Here is a 19,426-nt window from a genome sequence, read left to right as displayed (position 1 = left end):
AATACTGCTCAACGCAAGTGTGTTGTAAGGCAAAAATGTTTTCATGTTAGCGCTTCACTCTTCTCATAAAAAGGGGGATTTAATTACTGTCACCTGAAGGAGCTAGTAATTAAAATAAAGTAAGTTTTTTCTAGATAATTTTGTTTATTAATAAATTAGTTTTTTCTTTGACTTACTGAAAGACCTCTCAAAGTAGTTAAGACACCCTCTGAAAATAAAATTCAGTGCTGACACAATATAGGCATACAATACCAACCTTTGTGGTAAGTTAAATGAACTGCAGAACTCTATAATATTCCAATAAGAAAAGCAACCTGGCAGTGATTAAGGTAAGAATGCAGAAAGTTTCTGTTAAAGCCTTTGATTCGCAAAAATAGTACATCTTTTATTGTGTGTGATGTATGTTGTGGATGAATCTTGGAAATTGTTTGCTTTTCACATTTGGGTTTTTATGGAATGTGCTTGGATGACAAGTGCCGGCAATGGCTGTTGAGCAGTTTTTTGCATTCCAAGAACAACGAATATTAGTTTATAGTGTAGGGAATGACGGAGCATTGAAAACTTAACTTGTATTATAATTGTACCTTTGTGTGCTTTATAGTGTGTGTTGAACAATAAACTCATTTTCATAATCATAGCTTTGCTTGGGAGTTTTGAGCTACAACTGTTTCTCAGCCTCTAAACCACAGAATCTGTGAAAAGTGTCACTTGGTTCCATGTGGGCTATGCCTTTTAGGGCGTGGTGTAGTTATTGGTAGACATTTACTGTTACCTTTTGGTGGGCTGACCTTGGCTGGCGGCCCACCAAGCTGCTTTATCACTCCATCCTCAGCAGGATGGAGCAGGAGAAGAGAGGAAGATGGAGAAAAATTACAGGGATCGAGATAAAGGCAGCTTAATGAAGTAAAAGTGAAGTCTGAACATGGAAACAAGGGAAAGCAGAGGATTTATTTTCTACTTCCTGTTGGCAGGGGATGTCTTGCCGCTTCCCAGTTGGGCTTCAGAGAGCAAAGTGGTTGCTCCAGAAGACAAATTGTGAAAGCACATGCACAGCCTCCATGCCCTCCCCCATCTCATTTCAACCCCCCTGCCATGGGCAGAAGCACCTTCCACTAGACCGAGTCGCTCAGAGCATCATCCAGCATGACCTGGAACATTTCCAGGAATGAAACATCCACAGCTTCTTTGGGCAACCTGTGGCAGTGCCTAAGAACCCTCAAAGTAAAGAATAATGTCTAATCTAAGTGTATTCCCTTGTAGTTTAAGTAAAGTTAGAAGAAGGGTAGGTGTGGTTAAATCAAAGATAATGAAAGTTTCAGTTTTATCAGAGAAATAGAAGATGGAACTGATAAACAAGATAAAAGATATTTCTGTGAAGCATGAAAAATAGTGAAGGGATTGGCAGAGATGGATAAGACAGGAGTGTAGTATAAAATGTGCCTAACATTACTTTAAAATCATACTTGGTGACAGAAAATTATAGCAAAGATGTCAGATATCAAGAGGGTAGATAGTGTCTGCTTTAAGAAACTGGATAAAGAAGCATTTTGAGGGTAATGATTCACATGACCTTTGTAGAAAGTTGTTCAAAAATACTTGAGTACTTCCATTACATTTCTGTCTGTGTGAACTAATATCTTCCGAAGAGAAAAAAAAAAAGAAAATATTTTTGTGTTTTAGTCTTAAGATGGTGTCATATTTTCAAAACAATTATTTATAATATTTTTGGGAATCTATTCATGCAAATAAAAATGTGAAATCAGTCTCTGGTTTATGATTTTTCCATTTCTTCTCCTCATGTTACAACTGGTGTGATGGAAGACTTCTTACTTTTACATATATATTGCATTAGTGTGTTTTTTTGGGATAGCACTGTTTTCACAGAGGTGAATTTTCTTTTTTTCCAGAATCCTGTCAAGAAAATCCCAGATTCTCATGAAATTACACTCCAGCATGGAACAAAGACAGTAAGTGATGACGTTTTCAACTCTTCATACTTTTTAGAACTCTGACAATCTGTGAAATAGGATAACAAATACTTATCAGCTAAAGTTCAAGAAGCATATTTTTCCTTGATTTATTTTAGTTGATCTCTTTTCTTAGTGCAATTGAAAGTGTGTTTCATGACTACCTCTTCAATTTCTTATAATAACCTAAATATGGCTCCATTTGACTCAACTGTAGTCTCATTTTCATCAAGTATGTTCTCTGTAATTGTTAGAGTTTTTCTTCTAGGATAGACCTTGCTAATATGTAGACATTGATCTAATCTAGACCTTTCTTTGGTCATGGGTTTAAAGGAGCATGTTATTACCAAATATTTCTTTGCAGCCAAATACTTCATTTTACTTCAATCTTTTAGTGCCTTTTATACACCATTCTCAATTTCTTGAGATCTTGTTCTTCCTTGTCTTTCACTGCATCTTTTCTAGTTTTTATCTTCACTACTGCTCCTTTGCTTTCTTTGAAAGAACCACAATCAAACCTGGAAGCACCTTTCTTTGCTCTATATATTTCTACCTCTGTATAATCACATCTTCCAATATAAATTCAAATGCATTGCACAACACTAAACAAAATAGAATGGATTTTTCTACACACAGTGCACGCAACTGCTCTGCACATTAATTTATATGGACACTAGGTTTCGCAGAGTAGTGTACTAGTGCAAATCAGTTTCCCGTTTTACATGTGACACCACCTGCTTCTGCAGTATGTTGCTTGAATACATGTCCTAACAAACTTTGTTAGGCAATTTTTTTTTTATTTATTTTTTTCTATATTAAACCAGTAAATCTTTTCATGGCTTCTTAAAGAGTAAGCTCATGTTATTTTTAACTAAAAGACCTTGTAAAGTGGAAGTTACAGTTCTGGAAGGCTTCTGAGATATTTTGATTGCAGGAGAATGCAGCTGTCATCACCTTGAACAGAGGTGAATTGTAATGTGGGATATATATAGCACAGTTGGATTAGACTGGACGCAGTAAATTAAACATAATGAAAAAAATATCTCTTCTGTAGAAGGGCTGTCTTTTTGGTTTTTTTTTTTTTGTTTGTTTTAGAACAGTGAAACCATTTACCCCTGATCTTAGACACATAAAGATGGGAGTAACTTCATATCTTGATTTTGGTGTTTTGCCCTAATGTTTCTACAGTCTTCTCATTATGTTCATACAGTGTACTGTACTTCAGCTAAGCTTATATATCCCATCTGTACCTCTTCAATCTAGTGAATGTGGATTTGATGATGACTCTATTCCTGTGCAGCTGAGAAATCTCAGGAAAGATTTCCCAAGCTAGAGAGTCTTCCCAGAAAACTGATTAATTTCCCAGTTGTATTGCTTGTACACTGTAATAGGAATTACTGTTCCCAATGTTCATATATATTTTTTATTTCTCATTATACTTTTGATATATAGGTGGGTATGAGAAAGAATATGAAATATATGCTTTCTAATATCTCATTTCACAACTGCTTCCTCATATAGAAGTTACTGAATAGAACACTTGAGTATTCTGATTAATCTGGATATGCCCAGTTTTCTGCATGTCAGAAATCATTAATGAAATGGCTAGGGTTCAGAATTTCCATTTAAGTTGTAAAAGGGGTATATTCTTTTTAGAAACATGTAAGAGATTTCACATTTTAAAAGATTTCTGCAAGTGAATGCCCCTGAATTACAGCAGAACATTTAGATTAAGGAGGTGTCAGTTGCCTGGTGAATAGTATCATCGTTTCTGCCACATCTTGGTTTTCTTGAAAGTACTATTTTCAGACACTTGGCTATACTAGGGCATTGTATATTTGAAATACTGTGAGGCAGTTGTGTTACAGAATCACAGACTTTTCTGAGTTGGAAAGAGACTCACAAAGATGAACAAGTTCACCTCCTGGCCCTGCACAGCACCATTCCCAAGAGTCACACCATGTACCCAAGAGCATTGTCCAGACAGTTCTTGAACTCTGTGAACTGCTGTGACAGCTTCCATGGGGAGCCTTTTCCAGTGCCCAGCCACCCTCTGGGTGAAGGACCTTTTCCTAATGCATTTCATCAAGAAGGACTCTGTGAGATGCCGGATTACATCTCTGTGAGAGATGTAAGATTTACTTATATCCAAAAAGATCACATCAAGTGGCATCCATTGATTAACTAGATGGCTTACTTTGTTTTAAAAGGAAATCAGGTTTGATAAGTAAGACTTCCCTCTCATGAGGCCATGCTGGTGGTGACTGATGATAGCGTTGTCCTTCTTCTTGTCCTTGTTGAAAACTGGGACCACTTTTGTCAGTTTCCAGTCAGCTTTGACCTCTCCAAGTTCCCAAGACTACCTGAAAGTCATCAAGAAAGGCTTTGGAATAACATCAGCTAGCTATTTGAGGATTCTCAGATGAATCTTACGAGGCTTCATAGCCTGATGTAGGGATCCACTTGGGGCAGCAGATCCTGCTCAATTTCAGGATTTGCTGGGATATTTTTCATGGTTTTGACCCTCCCTGTCAAAAGACAGAGGCAAAGAAAGCTTTAAACATCTGCCTTGTCTCTGACCTCTTCGTGAAGTGTGCATCCTTATCCTGTAATGGGCTGATATTATTTCTGCACTACCTTTAAGCATTAATATTCTTGGAAAAAAAAAAAGTTCTCCCCCATGGTTCTGGGCAGCTCCAACTCCAACTGAGCTTTGCCCGCACAGATTTTCTCCCTGCAGTAGTAAGCAGCATCTCTGTGTTCTTCCTATGTCACCTGACTTCGCTTCCACTGGGCATATACCTTTTTTTTTGCCTTATTTCATAGAGAAGATCCCTGCTCAGCCAAGCCAGGCTTCTGCCTCACCTGCTTGATTTCCAGCATTCCCACAGGGGAATAGCCTGTTCCTGCCTTAGGAGGTGATGCTTAAAAAGTGTCCAGCACAGAGCTGGTCAGCAGCAGTGGGAACCTGAAAGAGAAGATGACTAAAAATGAGTCTTTGATAAGATAAGGAATTGCTAAGTGAACTTTTTCTCCATGAAACTGGAAAAACAAAACTCAAAAGAAGCTCATACTAATTCATGTAAGGAAGTCTAAATTCTAGGGAACCAAATTGTCCATCTTAAAGAATAAATTTCATTCATACAGGCTGTTTTATTGGGACAATTGTTTTCTGTAGGTTACTTTTTTCCTGAACTTGTTTCCATGCTTTAAAATATTTTCTGTGGGAACTATTCAACAATTTACATAAGTTTTAAAAGTGTCCATAACACAGTGTATATAGATGTATACTAAAGCTTTGAAAAAAAAGTACAGTAGTAGACTGATATATGTTTGAGACAAGTTTTTTTTATGGTATTACTATGTGTCTGCATTAAATCATTGTTCCTGTCAGTACTTCTCATGTATATGTGTAAAGAAGATACATATAGGTAAGCATCTTCTGTGTAAAATTCTTGGTATTTTTGTACATCCATATCTAGAATTTTTAATACTGATTTAGACATCTGAAAGTAATTCCCTGAGTTCTTTTCTTCCCCAAAGAAATTAGGTTTTGCAAACTTGTAGTCATGACATTGTTCTCAGGTGTTACCCTCCACTCAGAAATGAAGAGTTTTTTGCTTTTTATTCTGTATACAGTGTTTTTGTTTGTTTGGGGTTTTTTCCCCCATGGTTTTGTGTAAGTCAAATGTTCTTGGTGAATTCTTTTTCCTTTAGAACTTTCTGGTTTATCGCTTCAAATGCTTTTCCTGACATTTTATAGAATGTTATCATTATCATCATCATCATCGTTACCATTATCATTGCTACTACTAGTACGAGTACTAGTACTACTATTTATTATCTTGGAGACTATCTTTCTTCTTACTGAAAGGGTTTTTCAGTATGATCTTATAAATGTGGGATGACCCATGTTTTTGTTTTGTTTTTTTTTTTTTTTTAAAGTAATCAGCTGGTTATTGTCTAGGTTTTACCCATGGGCTCCATTAAATCGTAAGCATGAATTCCATATGAATTTTGTCTTTTAATGAAAACTTCTTCAGGCATTTTAACATTTCATATTAGGTGTAATTTTGAGTAATTCCAAAAGTACTCTAGTTTTATGTTTTTTGATATAACTTTTCATCATTCTCTTACGTAGATAACTTAATTTTTTGAGAATTAATCTCTTGATATCTAAATTAATTTAGCATATTGTCCAGCTAATCTTACATTAATATTTGAAACTGTAGTAGTAAATATGATATTTTTACAAATGTGAAAGGAAAAGAAATAATTTTGAAGGTTAATGATTTTAAATAATTATTTAATTTCTAGTGAAATGCCTACTGTTACCTTATTTCTCCATGTAGAGATTTGTTTTAGTATATGAAATACTATTTATTGTACTATAGAACATTACCATTCTTCAAATAGAGAATTAAAATAGATTTTCAGTAAAATTTCCATTTTACTTGATCTGCAATTTGAGAATAACATGTGAGAATAATAAGCATAAGTATTCTTTCCTCAGAATTTCTAGTACCTCTGAGAAGCTGGTTTTGTATATAAAAGAAATTGGTTTTAAGAAGTTATTTTGACCTGTTTTGTTACAGTATTATATATTTAAATCTGAGATTTTAAAAAAAATAAATTTTATACCCCATTTTATTCTTCTTTTCCTTTTTCAGAAGACAAATTTAACTAAGCAATGTTTGTATGCACAAGAGCTGTCTTAAATAAACTTAGAATCTTAAACTGGTGAATGTTAAATACCATTTTGTTATCTTGCTGGAAATACTGTTTGTACTTTTGATAGAAGTCTACAGTACAATTTTCTTCATAGAAACACTTAGCCACATTTTGCAATGAGATGATTAGGAAGTAAACACTGTAAACTATTTTTTTCTCAGCTCTCTTCAGTGGTTTATTCAGATGATGTAATTGTTACTTCCATTCTTACTACTACTTCAGAAGTACTTTAACACTTTATTCAAGGTAGTGAAATTTCAAAATGGGAATATAGCTAAGATATTTTAGGAAGAAACAAGTGGTCTGTGTTGTTTGAGGCTTGAGTTTGTTTTTTTCTTAACAGTAGCATTTTATATTTTGGTGACACCCTGAAGAATTGTGGAAAAAATAAAAAAGCTTGAATTATTATAATTTTTTTTTCTTTGCAGGTTTCTGCTTTGGGATTGGATCCTTCAGGTGCTCGTTTGATAACTGGTGGATATGATTATGATGTAAAATTTTGGGATTTTGCTGGAATGGATGCCTCTCTCCAAGCTTTTCGGTCACTCCAGCCTTGTGAATGGTAGGTGCAAAGGCTGCCTTTTGCACTTTACGTTTCATGTTAAGCTCCTGGTAGAATGCACAAAAGCCTTGGAAGAAAGCTTGTTTAAAAGGCTCTTGAATACCAAGGAATGTGAACCTAAGAACTTGGCTGCTTATTTCTTTTTCTGCTTTTTGCAGGGACTTGCATCTTTTCCCCTTTTAGAAAGCTACAGGTGGATTTGCCAATGCAATTGTTAATAGCACATCAGAAAAGGAACGTCTCAAAGACAAATTGACTATCATAGGTGTAACTGACGTTATTAGAATACACTTTCTATATATATTCTGCTTACATAAAACTAATTAAGAGAAGAAGCAAGTTAAAACAATTGACCCCTTTGTGGGGAGCCTCTCTAGTTCCTGCCAGGATTTCTGAAGGGAAGGGCAATTAATTTAATTTTCATGAAGTCCTCTGTTTCAGAAACCATTGGTCCTTTGCATTGCAGTGATTGCTGAATAACAACATAGTGTGAAATACTGTCTTTTTTAAAGAAAAAAATATTTCTATGTTTCTATATATACAAATTGAAAAGAAAATGCAGGAACCATTTTTAGAGAGTTATTTTCCATACTATCCACATTGTTCACTGGTAATTAAAAAAGTAAGTGAAGTGAGTTCATTTAATTATTCCAGAGAACTGCAATAAAGAACTACTTCAACAGTAGTGCACACTGAGCTTTCTGAAAAATATATTGCATAAAATAAAGCACAGTGGTTTTAGCAAGGTACTTTCTGATGTCTGGCTTATGTGGTACAGTTTATAAGGTACTTCTGTGTGATTAAAAAAGAGATTGAATTTTATTATACACAGAGTAAGTAGTACTTAGAATGTCTATTTTTAATCATTATTATCTTAAAAATCTGCAGTTGAGTTTTGGTCCATTTGGAAGGCTAGAATGCATATAATTGACTACAGATATGCCAAAAATCTAGATAATGAAAGATGAGAAGTTAGTACTGTTATCCTTAACAGGAGCAAAATAGAAAGGGATTCTGCTGTTGGTCTGAAGTGTGAAAAAGTGTGCTTTAATGCATTATGCAATTCCAATCTCTTAGACAGACCTTGACTTCTTATAGTAAGCTGACAAATGATACGTTTACTTTGAAAACATAACTAAGTAAACATGCCACTTAAGAATGAATGTATAAATAAATAAATAAAATTTTAAAAAAGTAAATGTTTTCACATGTAAAGTGACATGTTCAGACATTTCTGGCATGAGTTTCATTTACATGATTAGTTAGCAGGATATAATTGGTATTATCCTTCCTCTGGTATCACTGAGCAGAAAGAGCTGTCTGTCTTTACTCCCACCATGGGAAATTATTTTAATGAAGCATTTTCAAGTTGAGCAGAAGAGTGCATTCAAATTTAGTAGTAGTTACTATTAATGGTGTAAAACATAAATATTGTAGAAAAATCACAAGTAGAATATATGTTAATGCTCTATTTCAGGCATAGCTTGCAGATAAATTGGTAAGCTCCTTTTAGGAAAAAACTAATTGTAAAATATAAACTTAAAATTCTTGTTATTCTTGACACTGTTAATTTAGCGTGTTACAAGGATTTTTATATAAATGTTCTTTGTGAAATCCTTGTGATTTGAGTACATTGATGTATAAATAAAGTAATTAAAACATAAACATGAAGTAATATTAAAAATAGACTTGACTGGTGTGAAGTTTGGAAATTACATTTATGGTGCAAGTCCCATGAAATAATTTTGGGGGCTCAAAAAACTTATTATTCAAATATAACTTCTCTGTCTTTTTCTAAACATAAAACTGGAACTATATCTCTGTCTGGTAAAAAGATTCAACTTCAAGTTCTTTCATGCTTACATTGAAACAAGGTGGTGAACACTATGAGGAATATTATATAAGTTGTGTCCAGGTGTATATATGTTCTTATATTACTTTTTCACTCTGAAGTTTATTATTGAAGGGCTATTAGCATTCACAGACTTGAATTTCAAAGAATTCTGAGGAGTTCTGGTATGGAAACATTAGGTGTTAGCAGAAATCCAGATCTGGAGCCATAAATTTAATTTCATTTTAAAAATGAAGGAGCCTGAGATCAATTCTATATTGTCAAGGCTCCATTTTGTAGCATAATATCAGGTTACTCTCTTAATTTCTCCTTGGATTTGTGATGTAAACTGAAAAAAAACCTCCAGCCTGACAAAAATCTAGTACTTTCAAGCCATACCTTAGTGTTAAAGCCAAAAGGAAGTGTAAGGCAAAGCTTTTATGTGTGTAGGAAATATTTGTGTGTCATGATTCTACCCATGTATATAGCTCTGTTCTGCAGGTCCTGGTACAAAGTGCTGTGCACATTTGGCAGTTTTAAACCAAATTTATTCATATTAATGCTATTAAAAAGAACTGTTTTTATAAGTTTCCCAAGACTTTTGCTATAACATTAATAAGAACCAAAAATGTTTTCCTAAAGAACTGCCTTTGTAGAGCCTCACTTTTGGTCATGTTCCAGTAAACATCAGAAAAGTGGTAACTTCTGAGACTTTGCAAATACTCAACTTATAGAAGCAATTTTTCGACATGGTTTTAGAAGTCACATTGCACAGTGAAGAAGGTATGGGTTTAGGTTTTTGTGTCATTAGGTAAAAGTCATGGAAATCTTTTCCCTAAAGCTAATATTTTCACATGTCTGATTTGATAAATTATTTGTTATGTTTCATTGTGCTAGTTGCTGTAAAATCAGTTGCTTTCCTTACTGGGAGAAATTTTAAGACAAATGAAAACTTTGTTCAGACATGCTGATAAAGAAATACTAAGAAGAAATGAAATGACATTGTTTGAGTTATGAACACTGCAGTGTTAATAGCATTAATGCCTGTAGTTTGACTTTTAGTATTTTGGTGTCTGAAAACAGGTTGTTTTTATTTTTTCGGAAGACTCTGTGACCATTTATGTATTGTGGATTCTTTCAGAAATCAGATTTTACCTCTGAGCTGTTTGTTATTACGTAGTGGTCAGATCCTTTTCATGCATCAAGTGAAATATGTTTTAGACTAGTTTTGAAATGTTTACTTTTTAATTTTACATTTCAACAGTGATAAGTGCAGAATAGTGCTTTGGAGATGTTGGCTGTTTCTTTTGCTGGTTTCAGCATTAGAGTATGAGACACATAACTTAATGAGTACTGCATTCTGTATATAGTACTCAGGTGGGGCTTAGGAATATTTTGTGTGAATCATATGATTGGACAAGAGAGCTTGGAAGTACAACTGAGAAAAAAAATTTAATTCCTAAGGTGTTTGTTCTACAAAAACTGAATCTGATGCATTCTGTAGTCTAGGTTTATCAGCTGTCTGCAGAGAATATTCTAGCCTTCAGATATTATTTCTCTTGTGGGTTTCCTGTAATTTCTTTCAGTGCTTCCTCTGAGCTTAATGTAGCTCGCCATCGTATTTTCTAAAAAAGTATCCATTTTTTTCTCTTGAGGATCAGAATGTTTATTCAGACATTGACTGTGATCTATTTTGGAAATTCACAGATTTGAATGTCTCCTTTCTATTAAAAGTCAGCTTATAATACTCAGTCCAATTTGGCTGCCAGTTGGTATTACATAATAGGGTGCTTGAAGCAATTTTTAGCTTTTGAATTGAAATGTAATCAGTTTTGCCAGACATTTTTTGAATAAGCTTAGTTTACATTACTTTAATCAATGAAGAACTTTTAAAGTAAGTATTACAATATTTTAAGTGTTTCATGTAGTAACTCATGGTTTGAGGACAGATATAATAGATAATAGTTAGTGCTGAGAAAATTATGTGAAGTCACTACTGTATAAGAACTGAAATGCTGAAATATTAAGTTAGAAGTTCCACACTTGGTTTTTTTGGTCATCTGAGTGTTAACTTCATTAATGGGAAATAATGTTAAAAGATAGTGTTAAATAGTGTTAAAGTTTCCTGAAAGGTGCTAGGATTTGAATGCACATAGTAATGTTCTTAAGCAATAAGAAGATTTCTTCGAGAATACTTTGGATGCCATGAGAATCCAAATCTAGCTGGCAAATGTGTTCCAGTCTTGTACTTGAGATTAATCTAGAGGCAAAGGTGTATTAATGTAAAGTAATGTTACTTTGTAAAGTAAAGAAGTATTAATATAAAGTAATGTTACTTCGCACATTCTATTAATGTGCTGGGATATAAACTCTGGCAGGTGTGAAGTGGATAGATTGCTTAGCATTCTTGGCTATCCTTATAATGAAGTATAGGGAATCAAAGGGATATCTTCTTCAGATAGAGCAAGAGCCATGAAATTTTTTCATAATTCAAGATGCTGGGAGAATATGCTGAAGCTGGAATTGGGCTTTTCATTCATCAGTCAGCTTTGCACTTTCAGTTCATCTTTGTCATCTTGGTATTATTATTTCATGGTTTCTGCCGCAGGTTTTCTCAATCAGTGGAACATGTATGTGAGAACACTGTTAAAACAAATGAACAGTCACCTAAGACATAGTAAACTAGACAGATGGTTATCTATTGTCATGTTTCCAGGGCTAATGGTATTATTTAACTTTATCTTGAATTTTGATGAAATTAAAGCCCCGACCACAAAAAAAGATGCAAGAATGCTGACCTATGACTAATATCCTGGTATGTGAGGTACAATGAAGTTTTATGTATGACTACAACATCCCGTTACAGTAATTTACAGATTACTGTAATTCCACATTCTACTTTTGGGAAGATGAAAAAGAATTTTCATCTCTAGCTAGTTAAATCTGACACATACTATTTTTCCATTGGAGTTATAATAGCATTCTTAAAGAAATATGTTTGCCAGAAATGACATTTTATGTGTTTGATAAGCTATGTGTGGTTAAAAGAAACACGATACACACAACAGTGGAATAAAAAACTAGTAACTATTCCATTAGTAAAAGACTTTCTGCCTCCTGCCTCTCTGATATAGGGTTATATATAGATCTATTTCTGCAATATGGTTTCTTTCCATTGACACTTTTGTTTTAGTGTAAGTTTACAGGAATGTTAACTGAAATGGTTTATTTCTCCTTTTTTTTTTTTTCTTCTTTCTTTCTTCTTTCTTTGTAGTCACCAAATCAAGTCTTTGCAGTATAGCAGCACAGGAGATGTCATTCTCGTTGTCTCTGGTAACTCTCAGGCAAAAGTTCTTGACAGAGATGGCTTCCCGGTGATGGAGTGCATAAAGGGAGACCAGTACATTGTGGATATGACAAACACAAAGGTAAAGTCAGGGGCTGGTGGTTGTTTGCTTGCATGCTGTGAGTGTAAGACTAATAAGCAAAAATGTGTCTGTTTTTAATGGTAGTTAAAAATGCAAATGAAGAAGGGTTGATTCATAGTTCTGAAGTGCTTCAACCACAGTTGGTTGTGTTTGGACCACTTTGCCCTTGTATTTTCACAAACTTCGATACAATGCTTCTATTTACTTAGATTATTTAAATTCAGGTCAGTTTTTAAAATAGCTTAAGCCTAAAAAGTAATGATAAAATCTAAAGCTCAGGCTGATGATAAAATTGATTTACTTATTTCTTGTAAAATATATTGCCAAATATACTAGGCTTAATGCTGTTTTGCCTAAAGCTGTTCTTGTCAGATGACTATTTCTTTTGGCTGGTTATACCTATATAAAACCATCAAATAACATCTGCTTTAGTTCTAGTTTGCTTAAAAATAATTTAGATTTTCTTTCTCTTGTAAATGTCTAAAATTCCAGTATACTGTAGTCCAACAGTCAAAATGCTAAAATACTTGTTATATTGCCTCATTAACTTGAGTATTTTTCTCCTTATTTGTGCCTAAACCAAACTGAAGTTATTGCAGCATTGCAAGAGTAGTTTCCAAATTTCTCTTTGAATGTAGAGAGTATGTGCCTGTACCTCAAAGAAATAAAGCCAACTGGACAATATATATCCAGTAATGTAGTTATGTTCATAGTCATCATAATGGCAATTGCTTACTTTGCATTAAACACTCACCTTCTTTTTTTGTCTTAAAGCAAAACAACTGACTAGTCAATTTGCAGCTTCAGTATTTTATGAAAAACTCATCTGAGATTATACCCCTCTTGATTCTAAAATTCTCCTTCCTCAGTTTTCTCCAACAGGGTCTTTGGCTAGTGTAGATTGACACTGGCGTTGTTCTGTTATTCTTCTGTCTCTTGAAAAAGTTTGTGTGTCACTGTAGTGATGCCTGTTGTTTCATCCTTACTCTGCATTACAATTCTCCCAAGAGAAAAAGAAGTGTGATTCTGTGCTTGTTTCTGAAAGGAAAAAGAAAATAATAGCATAAGAGTGTAAGGGTTTTTCTAATTCAGAGATGAAAACAAGCAAGGAGGAAATGGATAGAGTACATACAATCTGTTAAATCATCCTGATGTCAGTTAGAAAGGTCCAAATTTGTGCCTCAGCTTTCATGTGACTCCACTTGGAGGATGTGGAGTAATAGTTGTAAAACCTTGTAAGACAGCTTGCAAGTCCCTTTAAGACTTCTGTGTTTATTTCTTTAGGGTCACACAGCAATGCTCAATTCAGGCTGCTGGCATCCAAAGATAAAGGAAGAATTTTTGACGTGTTCTAATGATGGGTAAGTATTGAGGTCTGTCTTTCACACTTTTTTGGGAGGCTTGTTGAGCTCTTGTGTTTTGCTGTGCTTTAATTTACTTTAAATATAATTCTTTTTAATCTTTAGTAACTACTTAATATAGTGAGATCTGGAAGGAAATACTATATTAATTTTGCCTCTAGATCATAAATGTATTTTGTTTGACTTATTTTAGTTCTGTAACTTAAAATAATTTTTAATAATATTTTGTGAAATTTGTTGGTTAATTGTTTTTTACAAAAGTTCTTGGACAAAATTTTACTTTATCTGATATTCCTTTGGAGTAGAATAATTCCTGTGGAGAAACTCAGTGTAACTGAATTCACTAGGAAGATCGAGGATTTCAATTTGAAGTTACAAGTTTCACTTTCGGTGTAACTGAATGTTGATGGATGTTGTTTGACAAGTGTCAAAGAGACTGTTAGAAATTATTTTGTGGCTTCAGTCTTGATCTTTGTGGTTAGAATCAAATGGCAAATGGCAAAATGTCCCATGATTAGAATCAAATGGCAAAATGTCGCGTGACATCTGCATTAATTAAGTTACTGGAGCTGTCAGTAGCAGGTTCATGAATGATTTTTTACTGATGTTTTAAATATGCAATCTCCTTTACTGTAGACTGGCAGTAAGGATTGATTTTCCCCACTAAAGTATCTGTAGAGTAGTCAACTGTAAAAAGAAGACTTCAATTATCAATTTCTTTAAATAACATTTTTTTTCCCTAAAAGGGACTGACTTACATGGGTACATGAAAATATTATTTTAAGGAGAAAATTAACAGTTTCTGATAAGACTGTGTCAGAAGGAGAAAAGCCTGAATACTACATTGTGCTTTATGGAAAAATTAAGTTTTAAAAATACACTTGAACAAACTGTATATTGTTCCAGATTTTAGGCAGAAGGTACTACTTCCATAATAGGAATTATTATTAAATGCTAGAGTCAGTACTTTAGACAGCTTGTTGATATTTTGAATGCAGTTAGATTTTAGTAGGGTTTCTTAGATTGAGTAGTTTGTACATCATGAAAAACAAATTAAGATACCATAAATGATGAAGATTGTCTAATTTTTCCCATCTAATCAAATTCCCTAACTAATATACCAAAAATGCACTCAGTACATTGCTGATACTTGAATTGCTGTGAATTAAAATGGTCTGGACAAGTAAGAGAAAGCCAGATAAACACTACTATAAATGGCTGCATAATTGCATTTTCACAGATGCTACATGGCTGAAATTGCAACAAAAGTATTTTAAACTGATTGCATTGTGCTTCATGCTAGTGACAGGTATTTCAAGGATTTGAATATGTCCTGTGAAAGTAAACAATTTGTATTGCTTAATTTGCCCCACAGGGCTTGAACATGCTGTCCTGTCTGTGAAATTTAATAACAGAATTTAGTAACAGAAACTAAAATCTCTTGAGTTTAATCAGTAATTCATCTTAAGATTTGAGCTGTGAATGAGAATTGAAAAGAATAGTTCCAGTTGGAAGGGACCTAGAATGATCATCCAACTGTCTGACCGGTTCAGGGCTGTCCAGAAGTTAAAGCCTGTTGTTAAGGAAAATCACCCATCAACCGTGTCTCCAGGAAGCCTGTGTTGGTCTGGAACCACCTTATCAGCAAAGAAATGCCTCCTAGTGTCCTGTCTGAACTTTACCTGGCACAGCTCTGAGCCATTCCCATGCATCCTGCCCCTGGATGCCAGGGAGAAGAGCTCAGCACCTCCCCGTGCCCTTCCCCTCCTCAGGAAGCTGCAGAGAGCAGTGAGGGCACACCTCAACCTCCTTTTCTCCAAAGTGGACAAGCCCAAAGACTTCAGCTGCTCCTCACAGGAGGTTCCAGCTCTGATTCCCTCCTCAGGATGCACGGAAGAACCTTCCCATCCTTCTCCACCTGCAGGGCCCAGCAGGACCCAGGCGAGGCCCATCCCCTCCCTGGGCTCTGGCTGTGCCCTGCTGGGAGCTCTGGGATGGGCTCTGGCTGTGCCCTGCTGGGAGCTCTGGGATGGGCTCTGGCTGTGCCCTGCTGGGAGCTCTGGGATGGGCTCTGGCTGTGCCCTGCTGGGAGCTCTGGGATGGGCTCTGGCTGTGCCCTGCTGGGAGCTCTGGGATGGGCTCTGGCTGTGCCCTGCTGGGAGCTCTGGGATGGGCTCTGGCTGTGCCCTGCTGGGTGCCCTGGGATGGGCTCTGGCTGTGCCCTGCTGGGAGCTCTGGGATGGGCTCTGGCTGTGCCCTGCTGGGAGCTCTGGGATGGGCTCTGGCTGTGCCCTGCTGGGAGCTCTGGGATGGGCTCTGGCTGTGCCCTGCTGGGAGCTCTGGGATGGGCTCTGGCTGTGCCCTGCTGGGAGCTCTGGGATGGGCTTTGTCCTTGGGGCTGCCCGGGCACTGCTGACCCACAGCAAGCCTACAGAGCTAAAATGGCTGAGTAGGGAAGGTCATCTGATCGTGGCACTATCTAGTTAGTTTCAAAAACATAATTAATTCAAAGAGATAAATAAAAGCCGTAATGTTATTTTCATTAATGATGTTGTGTGAAGGTGAGTTGAGTTAGTGAGTAGCACACCTTTGAAAATATAGGTTCCATTATTAAATTTGGAGCACAAGTCTGATGAGGAGCAGCTGAGAGAACTGGGGTTAAGTCTGGAGAAGAAGAGATTGGGGAGAGGGGACTGTAGCACTCTCCACAGCTCCCTGAAAGGAGGGTGTGGCCAGGTGTCGGTCTATCTCTTCTTCCAGGTAACCACAGACAGGGCAAGAGGAAATGGGCCTCAAGTTGCACCAAGGTAGGTTTAGATCGGAAATTAGAAAAAAATTCTTCTCTGAAAGGATGGTCAGGCATTGGAACAGGCTGCCCAGGGGAAGGGGTGAAATTGCCATTCCTGGAAGTGATTAGGTATATGTATTTGTGGGGAATCTGGCAGTTTTAGGTTAATGGTTGAATTCAATGATCTTCAGCATCTTTTCCAACTTTAATGATTCTAATTGACAGCAGTTGCTGGAATTATACCAGCTATTTAAACCAGTATCATGTGAATTTCTGACTTCTTTTTGGTGGTAATTTTTGAATGAGGAAAAATAACTTCTGTAAGATTGCTTTAATATGGTATTCTCAGAGAATATTTTGTGTAGGAGAGTAACATTAGAGTACTTACGTGTCAAGGCAGAGAGTTTAAATCTGAAGAAGGAAATGGTCTGTGTCAGCAAGATATAATTTAAACTTTTATTGGTTTTGCCTAAAGGAAACAGGTTTTCTGAATTTTAAGTAAACGCAATTTGTACCAAGCATTCTAGAAACCAGATTTTTTTCATTTAATACTGTTTATTTGACATTTTGCATAGAATGAGTTGTGGATGTCATTAAATGTTATAACTGTATCTGTCTGTCAGTCTAATTTTTTTACATTTATTCCAGTATTTATACTTGATCGTTAGGTGTTAAAGAACAGTATTTCATCAATTTGTAAAGCTGGCTTTTTTATTCAAGCCAATAGATTTGCCCTTGGTTAAATGCTGGCTGAAAGATGAAACTGTTGAAACTGTTGAAAACTGGCATAAAACTTGGTTTATGTTGCATGCAAAGAAAACTATAATTATAAGAAAACTTGAATTTTGAAGACTGTGGGCTTCTCAGGTCAGACCAAAAGACTGGCAGTCTTTATTCTAGGGAAGGGAGGTCTAAGTAGGGGAGTATGTGATCAAAGTTTGTGAAATGTCCAAGATGATAGGTGAGCTGAATGTGGAACTGTTGTTTTTGAAAACCTCTTTGAAACCGAAGAGATAATTCTTGACAGTAGATATAGTAAAGTTTAGAACTAATAAAAGAAAAGAAAAATTGGGTGCTGCTCAGATTTATTCTGTAATGTGTTGTCACAGGAAAACATGGAGGCAAGTTTAAAAAAGGATGAGAAAATACATGTTTAGAAGCACTTATAAACTGATAGGAAATGCAATAGGCATTATAATACCTTTTATATAACAGTTGTGGATAGTAAGGTGAAATGAAGGGAATTAACTGTAATGACCAGACTGAATACAGGGCTAAATGAACCTATGATCAGATGTAGCCAGATGTTTCTTATATCTTTATGTTATTCAGTGACAGTAAATAATTAAGATGTAATTTCATGCAGCATTACTGTTGATAATGTAGTGTGTGGATTCTCAAGGTACAGTACTTTTGCAATGGTTTTTATATCTGGAGTTGTGTGGTGTTCGCGTAAATAAGTGAACTCTTTGTTGAGGTCTTCTCTCAAGCAAGTGGTGAGACAAAGCCCAGTCTAGCTTTACATGGCTCTGGTGCATGGAGATTTTTGGTATGAATGTTTATAGTTAAAAAAAAAACAAACTAAAAAACCAAAATCAAAAAACAAAACAAAACCAAACCAACACCAAACCAAGCAAACAAAAAGCCCCAACACTTTTTACAAGGCAGGGGACCTGCCTGTACCCAGTTTTGACATTCTTGACATGATACATTAATGTGCTTCGATGTTAATAGAACTTGACATATTACACTCTCACATAATTTAAGAAGACCATCTATACCCATAAGAGGAGAAATTAAAAGCTTTAGAGTATTGCATATCAGAGGAAAAGGTGCAAACATCTACTTTTTGTCTTTTATTCTGAATGCACCGCTAATCTTTTATAAAATTATTACAAGCTCTGGAAATTCTGCCATAAATTACTATTAGTTTTGTTCTAAGATTTTTACTAGACATTGGTGTAACAGTAAATTACCTTAAGTACAGTGACTGCTCTGAAACTTTTAAGAGGGAATGTTGATACTATGTGTGTATCTATGACTTGTGATTTAATCCACACATTGAGAAGAGGAACTGCCATGACTGGCATGTGTGGGGGAGTATACACCTGACGCTAAGCACCAAAAAGGGATCCTTTAGAGGGCCATGCTGTATAGATGTGGGAAGACGATACCAGGGATGCTCTTAACAGCTGTGAAGGAAAGCTGAAGATCTTCTCTTTTGCTGGTTTTAATCTGTGGTGGACATCACACAGAACAGTAAAGCACAGTGATAGCTGTCTCTTAAACAGTGACTTCTCTACTTACTTGATGAGTATTTCTATGTGGAGAGGTTCTGTGTACTCCAAACCTGGTTGCCAAAACCATAATTTTTTTTTGAATATGCTTGCAAGAAAAGATTTAAGGGTTTTCAGTAATACTCCAGGAGTTTGGAAGATGCTAAAAATAATGGTTGAAGCATATGTGTCATGCTCCTTGGGGCACACTGAATGGCAGGGTTTGAGGCTGAAGGACGACAGAGGAGAGCACATGAGGGATGTTAATATACTGTTAAACCCTAATTCTGTATTGTATGGTTCTCGATAGCATTTATACCTCCTCTAGAGAAAACAGTCATTCATAAACCAAATGAATGAGTATTTGCAAGTTGTAGACTGTATTTTATCTGATTCCTGTAGCATTTGCACTGTCTGTCTTTAGTTGAATCGTTGCCACCTGCATACTGTTTAAAAATAAAGTAAGGAAAGAAAATGGCATT

At 35.6% G+C, this 19,426-nt stretch overlaps 1 protein-coding gene across 1 annotated transcript in view; it reads left to right on the top strand.

Moving 5' to 3' along the window:
• The window catches only part of WDR70 (WD repeat domain 70), a 123,302-nt gene that overhangs the window by 27,593 nt on the left and 76,283 nt on the right, over window positions 1-19,426 (top strand). The window contains exons 5-8 of the mRNA XM_058823677.1: window positions 1,908-1,967; window positions 7,127-7,260; window positions 12,366-12,519; window positions 13,804-13,880. Coding sequence (XP_058679660.1) covers window positions 1,908-1,967; window positions 7,127-7,260; window positions 12,366-12,519; window positions 13,804-13,880 — 425 coding nt within the window. The remainder of the gene's footprint in view (window positions 1-1,907; window positions 1,968-7,126; window positions 7,261-12,365; window positions 12,520-13,803; window positions 13,881-19,426) is intronic.

Source organism: Ammospiza caudacuta, chromosome Z (genome assembly GCF_027887145.1).
Source record: "Ammospiza caudacuta isolate bAmmCau1 chromosome Z, bAmmCau1.pri, whole genome shotgun sequence".
Classification (NCBI taxonomy): Eukaryota; Metazoa; Chordata; class Aves; order Passeriformes; family Passerellidae; genus Ammospiza; species Ammospiza caudacuta.
This window is presented reverse-complemented; position numbering and strand designations above follow the sequence as displayed.